Source organism: Mesitornis unicolor, unplaced genomic scaffold (assembly GCF_000695765.1).
Source record: "Mesitornis unicolor isolate BGI_N332 unplaced genomic scaffold, ASM69576v1 scaffold42114, whole genome shotgun sequence".
Classification (NCBI taxonomy): Eukaryota; Metazoa; Chordata; class Aves; order Mesitornithiformes; family Mesitornithidae; genus Mesitornis; species Mesitornis unicolor.
The window spans coordinates 1-12,395 of record NW_010182891.1 but is presented as its reverse complement, the minus strand read 5'-3'; the positions used below and the strand labels follow the sequence as shown (position 1 = coordinate 12,395).

General features: G+C 36.8%; 1 protein-coding gene across 2 annotated transcripts; it reads right to left on the bottom strand.

Moving 5' to 3' along the window:
* Positions 1 to 877: 877 nt before the first annotated feature.
* On the bottom strand, positions 878 to 12,169 carry VDAC2 (voltage-dependent anion channel 2). Of its 2 annotated transcripts, XM_010183934.1 has the most exons (9): positions 12,139 to 12,169; positions 8,726 to 8,797; positions 7,827 to 7,876; positions 5,408 to 5,560; positions 5,272 to 5,324; positions 4,597 to 4,824; positions 3,237 to 3,387; positions 2,260 to 2,317; positions 878 to 1,424 (listed from the first exon to the last, which is right to left on the bottom strand). In XM_010183934.1, exons 1-9 carry the CDS (start codon positions 12,167 to 12,169, stop codon positions 1,333 to 1,335), a joined length of 888 nt encoding a protein of 295 aa, XP_010182236.1. In that variant the 3' UTR covers positions 878 to 1,332. The 2 variants fall into 2 exon arrangements, with proteins under 2 accessions (XP_010182236.1, XP_010182237.1); XM_010183935.1 differs by lacking the exon at positions 12,139 to 12,169 and having other exon boundaries at positions 8,726 to 8,835.
* Between the last annotated feature and the right edge of the window lie 226 nt (positions 12,170 to 12,395).

Genomic DNA, 12,395 nt, shown 5'->3' with positions numbered 1-12,395 from the left:
AAGCTGCTGTGAACTATGGACTGCAAGACTAAGTATCAAGATACCCTTTTTAACTATGAGAGAATGCAAGAAGTAAGCTTCAGGTGCTCCCCTGAGCTTAAAAAATCCTCATTCTTAAATGTAAGCAGTGTAACTACATATTTAGTATATTCCACATTAAAAGCATTCACAGCTAGTTGTTTGACCTTAAGGGATGTCACGTTCAGACAAAATATCCCTCGTACTTCTTTTGTCTCTTGAATCTATCCTGGAAAAACATGAGAGTTTTCCATTATTCTGCATGTTTCTGGACTCTAAATGGGTATCTGCCAAGATTTATTAGTCAAAGGGAAAGCAAAATCAGATGCTTTTTCCTCCATCTCCATTTAAAATTAAGCCTTTATTTCAGTCTTTTTAAGCAGAAACCTCTCGCAGCAGGTGGGATAAGCAGGCTGTTACACCATTACACTGTTACATTCAGTTGCAGAGATAGGTCTCACTTCATACAAATATAGGCAAAAAAATGTGTGTTTGTGGTGAGGTTTTTCACCCCTTGGGCAAAAGCATCAAGGAGCAGTTCTTAAATGTCTCAGTGTGCCAAGTACATAATTTTGCACATTTTGCATCAGGCGACCAACTAGTAATGCAGTAAATCTTGCCCGTGGAACAATTAAACCATTGTGTCATGACGCAGTCTTACCTGACAAAAAAAGCACATTCAGCTTGCTTGAGGAATCCAATTGTTTAGTGAAAACGATCTATACTCAGTGTTGTCATAGGTGGGGGTCCTTAATTGCACAAAGGTATAGAGCACTACTTATTGGATTTTAAATTAAAAGTTAAAAATTAACTGAACACTACCCTTCTATCTTAACTCTTAAAATATCTGAGGCACAGGTATGTGTGTGTACTTGTTTTATTCATAATTTGTCTTGGGATACCAAATGTATTTCTGCTTCAAGTGATTTAACAAAACCGTTGACCTAATTTCAGAACATCTACTGATCCATTTTTCATTCAATGGCAATATCGAATGTTAAAAGGAACATAAAAACAAACATGCACACAATTGTACAGTTTTCATAAATGTCTATTTCATTATTTGTGGGTAGCGCATTGAACAGTTAAATACATTTAAATAATGTTTAAGTGACTGCACTAATGCAGAATTTTAACTAGATGGGTAACCAATTTAACTAGAAACCAGCTAACAAGTAACTGTCTAAATACTTCAAATACAGCTCTTGTTCTAGGTCATCCTTCCTGGGGAAAAAAAGCCTGCTGGTCACATTGGAAATACATTTTAAGGCCAAATTCTTCTGATATCCCTTCTCTGCAGCAGTTTCTTTGCCTTTAAGCCTCCAATTCCAGGCCAAGACCAAGTTTATGGCCACCAGCATTGATGCTTTTTCCATCTATCAGGGCAGACAGTGTAAGCTTCACACCTGTAAGATTTTTAAAGAGCAAGTTTATAACATACAATCAGAGTAGCCTTCATGCAATTCAACCTCCATCATTACAAGCCCCAATTGTAGCTCTTTTTCTATTTCGTTATTTTCCTCTAAAGATTTCTACAGAAGAATCCATTTACCCATTACATCTACTGAAAGTTAGTCATGTGAATCAAGCCAGATGCTTTTTGTAAATACTGTGTTATAAAGCAGATATACAAAATCTCTAATTGGTAAGTACACAAGAGCTCTCCTTTTCTCCATTAAGGTGTGCAAAGGAGGAAAACAATGTACAGAAAGAGAGACACTTGTACCAAGGAGTAGACTGAATGAAACGATGATTTTTTTATTGGTTTCTAACTAAGGAACTAACATATGTTAGTATAGCATTAACAAGTGTTTTCATATTTAAACACAACAAGTTAAATTCTGGAGATATTTTTTTACTAAATACGAAGAGCAGGAACTGTTCTTTTCACAACCAATCACTATTTCAAGACCTGCTATTATTCAATACGACTGGAGAAAGCAACGCTAAAAAAGACTGCTTGCACAGCCTAAAGCTAAGCCACCAAACACAATACAGTCCACTTCTACACAAATTAGTGATGAATATGATGTAGAAATACCACTACATACAGTGGAATGTTTCTTGTTTAAATAAAGGTTTGATGTGAAATATAAGCTACTATAAAACATCTACTTTGCCTTCAAGACAAAATTATTCTGAAAAAGGGAAACAGTTGCATGTAAATGCATAAATCTCCAAGATTTTCTTTGTGATGCAGAAAAGATACGTATGTGATGTAATTCCTGTGACAATCCTTACCTGGCCTCAGGGTCTGAGTGTAACCCACTCCAATTAGACTAGAATTGTTCACTTTTGCCTAGAAAAAAAACAAACCACAAACAAAAAGCAATCAAAGACAAAGCAATTGAAATGTTGCAACTGATTAGCTTCTGAATGATAACAAAGAACTAGAGTAACTGCGGCAACACTGCCATTATCAGCTTAATCAAATTTTACTTGTCCTTTCAGTATCTTTGTGCTTTCTGGATTCTCTCTTCCCAGCTATGCTCTTGCTCCCCAACTTACAGCTGCAGAAGTAACTTACTTCAGATCAGACACAATGTAAGGGCTGGGAGAGCTGCTACTTAAGTGCCGTCTGGCAGGTAAACTTCCCCACTCCTCCCTTTTCAGAAGAGCACAGCAATTCACCACCACAGTCTCCCCAAAACAAGACACTTCAGAAGAATCCTCTATGTTCATATTGTTAACAAAGAATCAGAACCTTGCAGGTCCAATCAGTCAAGCAACAAACATTTGATACCATCATCATAGACAGTATGTGCAAAATTATTTATCTCACTTCACATCGCTTCCTCTACAGGACATTTCCAACAATACAGGTTCTATTTTAACTTTGAAACAGAAAATTTCTGCATATCACATCTTTAACTAGTCTGAATTCTCTTCTTACCATAACATGGCAGAACTCCCTAAAAACTGGTTTTTAAAAGAAATACACATCTGTAAACATATGGAACTAGACATGAAGAGTGTTTTTGGGGTTTTTTTAAATACTTAAGTCCTCTAGAGTAGCACAACATTTGACACTCAGATTCTAAAAGACACTTTGCTACATTACAAAATTTAAATACTGCCAGTTTAATTATAACTTCCTGGATAGTAAGAGTAATTCCTACAAGACTTTCTGACACGGTATCTTCTTTTATACTAATAACACAGACTCACAGAAAATACACTCTGCTTAGCATAACCATTTTGGCTAGAGCCATACTTACAGAGACAGAAGCAGTGGAATCCAACTTGTATTTAGCCGCAATGCCAAAGCGGGTGCTGTTGCTACCTGCTGTCCAAGCCAGGTTTACAGCAGTTTCAAGATTGTCGCTCACTTTCTGGTAAATTGATCCACCAAATTCTGAACCATCATTGCTGCATAAATTAAGAAAAGTTACTTATATTTACGTAATCCCAAGATCTGTTATTTTAAATTACTTCAAATTTTTATTCAAATGAGAATTCTGAAAGTTTTAGTTATTTTACACTTTCTGAAAGGAGAAAGGAAGATTAACAAAGGCTTCAGGGCAAAATTGAACTGCAATACTTCATGGAAAAACCAGGTATTTCAGAGTGCTACAGCTAATTCTCACACAAATGCTGAGCTAAGTACTTGAATGTAATTCCAGATCTTACCCTTACAAAACTAACAGAGAGATGTTACAAGCTAGGAAATGGGCATTCAAAATTCTATGATTATTGAATACATACGATATTCCTAAAGAACTGGTTGACCTTTTCAGAAATCTGTCACAATGTCTGACATTAGTAAACTGAAATGGAATTCTAGCAGCCTAGACTATGTAGTGCTTTGCAGCTTCCTCCCAATACCCCTCAACTTCCATAAGCCCAAAACACAAAATTCCCCAACCTCCCACTCCAAAAGGACAAATGCCTACCTCAAAAATAAAAGTTACTTATTTTCTAACTAAATGCACTAGAACAACACAATTTTTTATTAACTTAGATTAAAATTACTCTGTTCTTCAGTGGGTTTTGATCAGCTTGCTCTGAACAACATTTAAGATCTAAAGACAGCAAGTCTGAAGAAAATTCATAAACAAGAAGTGTGTTTCATGCACTCTTCATCCCAGACAGACAAGATGAACCTACTCAGAAAGTCCAAAAGCAAAACTTCAGTCTTGTTCCAGAAACGACTATTGGCCTACTTAAACTGTGCAATGCTAATGACTACCTCAAACAAATCTACTGCCCTTCAATTACAGTCAGATACAATTCAATGTAAAGGGAAATGCTGGAAAAAAAAGTTAGGATCAGCCCTGCATAACTGAACTTCCAGTAACTTCCATAATTAACACACCTCGAATTTATATGTACTTGAGTATTTGGTAATCTGTAGCACGTATTATGCTGCAAGTGCTAACAAGCCACACATTTAGTGTTTTGATAAAGAAAGATAGTAACACTTATCATTTATTTGTAGTTTCTTATTAAAAAATGCACTCCACTCAATGGCCTTGCAAGCACCTCTTGGTATTTCAAGCATTTGTATTCTGACTAGGACAGGTAAAGAAAGCCTGTTTCTGTAAATCTGGACACAGATTCACAATTTTCAGTACTTACACATTAGTGTGCAGTTGGAAGTCTCCAGTCTTGTAACCCACAGAGAAGTTATTTCTTGTCAATTTTGATTTGGCACTATCAAAAGTCATCTGATAACCAGCAAGCCATCCTTCCAGACCAAAGACAGCTGAACCATGGATTGCAGGTCCAGCAAAGTCAAAGTCAACATCACAACCTAGGTTTAGGTATTCACGTTTATAAGTTGACTTAATTTTACCACTTTTCTTTCTGAAAGAGAGAGAAACAGGTATCTTGAGATAAGGCTTGATCTTCCCTCAATGAACTGCCAAATTTGAGCCCTACGACTCTATACAATGTATCTAAATGCAATGCACAGGCATCCTCTAGACTGAGCCAAAGCACAGCTAGCCCATCAAGAAAGAAGCACAGGACATCTTATGATGAATGCAGAGGCATTTTTATGTCTTTTGCAATCTTCCAAGTATTTATATCCCAGAAAATAAGCAAAATGGGCTGTTGTGAAAATGTCCAATACCAACTCCACAGAATAAGATGTGATGCTAAAGAACAGAAGCCTTTAGCATTGGATTTGCTAATATGGCTCAACAGCAAACCATACAAACATCTCTGTCAATACAACAGACCAGACTAACATTTACTGACCATAAGTGTTTTTACTACCCCAAATAAGGTAGAATGGCTACCAATTCTTACCCTGTATTTGGTGAGAAAGTTGTGTCAAATGTCAACTTCAAGCCTTTGGCAATCTAATTCAAGGGGGAGAAGATAAAGCTGTAAATTCAGTTCTGCTAATTAGGCAAAACAAATAAATGCTCTCCTAATCTCTTACCTGATCTTCAATTGCAATTTCTGTTCCCAGAGTGTTATCTGTGTTCCATTTTTCTGTGAAAGTCAGCCCATATTCAGCCCACTTGTATTTGGTCTCCAAGCTCCCATTCACTTTTCCGGTGTCTGTGTTCGATGAACCAGATGTTGTGAATTCCTAAAAACGACAGTGTCCATGTTATACAGACGATACCTGTGATCCCAAAAGCATTACACAGTGCCAAAAGACAAAAGACTTTTCTCCGGCAAACACTAAGATCTTGTTATTCTATGCAACAAGTTTAGACAGCTTGCAGGGCAAGAAGGGAGAACTACATGGACAAGAACGAGGCAATTCCTGGCCACATGGAGGCCTCCTCAAATTCCCCATCTCAACTGCAGCATCTCAGCCACTGTTAAAAAACGCACAGCTTTGCAATGTAACTCAGAAGCAAGACAGTAGTTACTGTAAGTGTTCTCCTTAAAAGCAGAAAAAAGTTCTTGAAATATAAGGTTAAGTCTGATACTCCTCAAACCAAGAGCCAAGAACACCGTAAGGCACATAATGCAACTCCAGTAAAATTCTTTAAGGATCACATACATATTTTCATTATTCCAGTCAAGCACCTCCAAAGATACATTATGTAAAACTGTAAAATGTCATAGAATGCTATGATTTTTCAAATTGGGGGTGGGTGGTAGTTCAGGGTTTTGTTTGTTCTGGGTTTTCTGTTGCTTTTAAAGAAAGTTCTCAGTCTAACCAATGAGCCAGCCTTTCACACAAGCCATACACACACATGGGTTTTTACTGACATCTATAAAATTCCTATTCCCCTGACACTTTGATTTAAAGACACACAGGAAGGGCATTAACGTCTGAATTGTGAGCTAAAGCAACAGTCTGATCTTATCTCTGGTAATATCTTACTTGGAATTCTTGAAAGTATTTAGAAATTACCAATATAGCTCATCTCCTTATTAAACTAAATAGACCCTGATGTCTCTTCTTATTTGGATTCCCACAAAGAACAGAAAAAAATAATTTCTGTGTAGCACTATTCAGAAACTAAAGGCAACACCTGAAAGTGGAAGTCTAGTTTGCAAATATATGTTGAAGAGCTCTTTCCACTGAAATATTATTGCACTTATGGTTTAAAAAGATTATGATTTCAATTTTTTAAAACATGTAAATAAAAATTCTTATCTCTGACTTCCTCCATGCATAGTATTATTTTCAAACCAACTCTTCACATTTACATCCCCTAGATGGAAACACGGATTTTACCTTAAGACCTCATTTGAAATCGCAAGTCCTTAAGCATTCGTTTTCTCACAGTCCAAGACCTACTGCACATTGCAAGCATGCATGAGACTGTTCTTTAATGGTGGCTGATCAAATTTAATCATGGTGAAGGCATCAATCGAACTGAACCGCTAAACCATCCACACAGCTGCACAGTTCTAGTAAGGTCTATTGGTAATGACAGGGACTACACAACTTCAAGTCCAAATACCTTCAGCTTTAGCTTCTTATTTTGTGCAGTTTCTACTGCAGAGGGTGTAAGTGACTGCTACCATTGTGGTAATAGCTTCAGGAGCAGCGAATTATTACATTTATCTCTTATCCCTGCTTTAAAACATCCACAGTACGTACACGCCAGCACTTTCTCCTCTTGGGAAGGATGGCTTATAACTGATATAGAATGCACATGAGGGCTTGCATTTTTCTGAGTTTTACCAGCATTACTAGCAGTCCTCGAAAGAAACAACCTAAAATAAGAACAACCACATCTACAATACAAACTGTGCTTCAGTTGGGCTACAGACTTCTAGAAAACACACGGCATGTAACACACATATCTCGTTTCTAACAGCCAGCTATGCTGTTAAAACTTCCAGTTACGGAGGGGGGGCGGGAAATCTACCTTTATATCTTGCAAAGTCTGCTCTAGAAATAGAGAAAACTTACAGGACGCACTTCTTGCACAACTAAGACATCTTGCGTGAAACATTACTGCAACACTTTAATATCTTTAAAGATGAGCCAAAGGTTCAACGTCCTGAACTGTGAACTACTTCACTTTAGCATTAAGATGACAGAAACTTCCACCAAATAAAAATAGTATCACAAAGTACTTCAGAAATAAATTCTATGTACTATTATTGACACATGAAAGTATTTCAAAAATGTGTCAGCATTGGTTCACCTTCAGACATAAAATGAGGGACTACTAATAAAGCTTTTTATTTTACAAACATTACTAACAGTGCAATACCACTGATATATTCAGAATAAAGTCAGATCTTCAGAGGCTTCTGAAATTTTACATCAGAAGTTTATAATTCATATGACCTACTTAACAGCATCTGAAAGGTGTCCTTTCTAATTAAATATCAGAACACATCCAGAAAAGATATCATGAATAAAAGGTGTTTAAACTCACCACTCCGCTTGCAGATTTTGTTTTCACATCCAGTTTCACCAACCCAAAACCTTAACAAACAGAAGTCAAAGTTAAAACAGTAGGCTTTAACTAGGACCACGCACACTTTTCCAAGAAGCTGGTTTTCCAAGCAGTCTCAGCAGCGTGCATGGCATATATACACACATATAAGACCGACTTCAGTAACACTCAAATTTTAGATGTCACAGTGGGTACAGGAAGCCACTCTAGAATGAACCAGGAGTTCTGTTCTATCATCACCATGCAGAAAGTGAGTAGCTGCCTCTCAGTTGTACATTGCTAAACTCAGTAAACATAGTACTTCCAAGAGTAAATTTAGAGAGATAAAACACATTCTTCTCTGTCCCTGGGATGGCATCAGCTTTGTAGTCAATGCCACTTGAAGAGCTATCCCAATGCATAAAATTTGTCTCTCAGCACCAAGTAGTAGTATATGAAAGCAAAAAAACTGTAGAAATTAAGTTGCTGGGAAACACACAGCCTTTGGAACTGTAACATAGGTAGGTTTTATGGGAATGTCAACCCACATCGTTACACCTTAGAGCTGAGTGACAGTCTTGGTGAAAAAGCCCTCACATGCATTCCCACAGAGCAGAAGGAAAAAGCACTGTAACGAAGCAGAATTTAAATAGGCAACTGCCTGGTATTACAGCATTTTAAAGCATTGAAGGATTCTTTATCCCAATAGCTATTCCTCTTTCTATTTCAAAAAAGGCTATAATGTTAATGGTGTATATCCCTTTCTATATCAACAAACATTATCGCAGAAATAGACTGGTAAACAAAGTACACTCCTAAGTTAAATTATACTTGATGCTTACATTCTTGCATACTTGTACACCACAAACACTATGTTTTATACAAGGTACTATTCTTACCATATCCTTTATTGAAGATATCTCTGGCAGATTTGCCAAGGTCTACATATGATGGAGGAGTCGCCATTGAAGCTGAAAGGGAACAGGCTCATTAATTGTGAATCTTTTACCACTACGCGCACACAAAAATTTCTAACACACCTCTTTAAGATACTCTTTAAGGCAGACTCATATGCAAAAGCAGTTAATAGATCTTTAATTACCAGAAACCAACTGTTAGCTTACATTTCCAAAGTTGGCAGCTACCACCAAAAAACAGGAAAATAAAAATTTGAAAAACTGTAATGCAGACAGTTACTTCCTCAAGTTCCACAAAGTCAAATTTGACAGATGCTTATGAAAATGACCTGAAAGGACCAACAAGGTTTTATTTTCAAAATATAAGCACAGCATCTCTGTTTGGCAACACCATTTGCCCCACATTTTAAATGGTGGACATACAATTGAAAAAATGAATGTCTAGCACCATTAATTAGCAATCGATCTGATTAAGCCCCCAGTAACGTACAAGAGTTTAAGTCTGCCAGGTTGTTTTGTTAGTTTAAAACAAACAAGTAGTAGGAGCAGTGGGTCAGTGAGAAAAGCTCTCTTTAAAAGACCCTTTCTCAGACAGGGAGCCTCTGGCAAGAGCACTGTTAAGGAACCTGTCATTCCAGACCAGACATGACCCAGCCTTCCTAGCTCGATGGATAGATACCCACCTAAGGTCTCATACAGACCTGTGTGGTTCTCCTCCCTTTGAGAGATATGCTATCTGTAACTATCTTCTCTGACTGCTTTCCCATTATTTCAATAGCAAAAGGCCACCGTTATAGAGTCACTGTATTTTATGTTCTGTTTTCTGTATTCTAAAGCTTTATTTCAGAGTTAGTAACTCCCTCCTGTGAAAGTTGGGGAGGGGGCAGATGGGGAAGAGAGAAAGGGGGAACAATGAAACTAACTAGGTAAGTGCCATTAAAAGGCTAAACACAAGCAAACAAAAATCTTATCTTTTCAAACTGATTGGTCACATTTGTTTTGCAGAGAAAGTCAGATTAGCATAACTGACTGTTTATCTTGGTTTATCTTGCTCCCCTGTGGGACTTTTTTGTTTAAGTAAATGGGAAAATATCTTCAGAACCCCAAGAATAACAGAGAGAGTACTCTCACGTTAACTTTCAACCGAAAACAGAAAAAGATTATTTTCATTTTTATATAGCACTTTTAACCAGTATTTAAAAATTTTCAGCACCTGGCTATGGAATTGCTTATATTCGACTGATCTCTGCAAGATCATAAGTGTATGCAACAATACAAGATCAAGGCAAGCTTTTTTTCTTCTTAGAAAGAAAAATATTTCCAACTTTTCATGGCCTTAACTACATAAAGGAAAAACTTCCCTGAAACACCCAGTTTAGAATAATTTCCTTTAGGTTGCCATTCTCACTAAACAGACTGTTGTTTCAGAATAGCATTAACTTGAAAAAAACCCAAGCAAACAAAAAAATACTACAACTGCCATATATAGCCTAACTGTATGAACTATTAAAAAAACCCCAACTATTTTAGCAAGCAATGGTAAGTACAATACCATTTATCTTTCTACAATTTCTAATGCAGTTTTCCAGACTACCTTACTCCACCTCCCTAAGCTATAAGGAAATAACTTCAACCTCCTCTAGGCAAAACCATTTATATTCACAGATTTAAATAAATAAATAAATAAATAAATATCTTAATTCTCTTCTTTAATACAGCATTCTAAACTCTACAACCAGGGCACTACAGCAAGACATCCATCACTTGCTCAAGAATATAAAAAGTCTCGTTTTCCTAGAGTTAAACTGTCTCTTAACAAAACAAAACCAAAGCAAAACAAAAACCACCATGAAAATTACTTAAAAGCATTTGAAGGCTAAAAAGGCTTAGTTCAAGTCCATAATAAATAACATAAGTCTTGAGAAAAAAATATCTATAGCAGAACAGATACTAATCCTGGTGCCAAGACATGAAATGGTTCCTATTATTTATTCAATAAAAAGAAGCAAGTGTTAGATCAAATCACAAGAAAGAGTGGGAACTCTACTCTTTTTTTTAAATTTCTGCTGTACAGCAATTGTACAATTCATTAGCAGTTTAAAATAATTTAGAGAAAGTCCAGCTATGTATTCTTCCTCTAATGAAGATCCCTCTCTTCTAAGTAGCATCTTCAGAGGAATAATTATTTCTAGTTTTAAAGTTCTATACTAGCTTTTAGCACAGGCATGATTTTATGTGTAAATAAACAAGCTTTTCACTTTTGTTTCAAGTGTTTCCAATCTGACTAGACAATCATTACAGACAAGAGATTTATGCTAAGTGGTAATGGCCTGAGAAGTTAACAAACTGGTATCTGTGTCTGAATTCAAAGGATTACTACAGTAAAAGGATGTTGCTGTTTCATCTGGCCTCATTCACCATCCTTCCCACTGCAAGGAAACCAACCACTATTTGTCAGACATTCCAGCCTACAGATGCAAGTTTTGTGATAAAAAGTTAAAACAGTACAACTGTCACTCTGCTGTTCTAATCCTATACTAACAGGGATAGATGAGGACAAAAGAGGAAACCACGAGTTAATGACAGGTATACTAAATACCTGAAAAACCAGTGCCATCATCGGAATGCTCATAAATATAAACAGGGTCAAAAAAAACCCAACCAACCCAAAAATCATTCCTGTGTCCTCCAATGCTGGCAATTTAGCTAGGTTTGCGAAGTCTTATAATAGGAAGTAATTTTCCTCAATCCTATTTTGAAGTGTCTTTCACTTAAAAACTACTAATTTAGAAGTGACTAAAATGTAAGTTCCATTTAACAAGAGATTTGTTGTGAAAGCAACTACCAGACAATTTTAAAAACACAGAATCTACTTGAATCAAGCAGGAGCTCCACCCTGATCTCTGTTTCATGCCAAAAAAAAATTTAATTAGTCTGTTACTCGAAAGCCACAACCATGCTTCTTTCGCAAAAAGAATATTCCAAGAGTAGAAAAACATATTAATGTTATCAAAATTATTACATCACAGTTTTCCTTCGAGGTAACATTTCAAAACTCTCACATCCTATAATTAAAGGAATGCCAAGGATTCCTATAAGGATTTCTAACAACTTTAAGATCTCAAGATATAAAAGGTCAGGCTAGAGACTAAATCAGGCTATAATACAAAACCCTAAGTATCCGTACCATTTTTAAAAAAATGGTACTAACTACACTGAAACAATATTCCAGCTGTGTAAAGAGCAACAAACTGAGATTATTCAAAAAATACTTTGTTAACATACATGGGACACACAACTGACCTTTAGACTTCAAGTGCTACTAAAGCTTATTAAAACAAAAAACCAACCAAAAACCACCTCTTTACCCTTGCTTTAACTCTCTCCCTACTTACATCTCAGAGGACACGCTACTCTAGAAGCCATGGCTAGGTCAACTTAGAGACTCTACGGAGAAGGGAAAGATTATTTCAGAGTCATCTGAAAACGAGCTACGTGCAGAGAAACCGAATGCAGGGGCGAAGCAGAACCTCCCAGAAGGACACCGAAAGGGAAAACGTAGACTCGAGGAGCCAGGCCGGGAAGCGTGAAGAGGCGGGCACACCCTTCAAGGGAAGGCCCCAGGCGGCGGCGCCCGGCTCCCGGTCTTTCC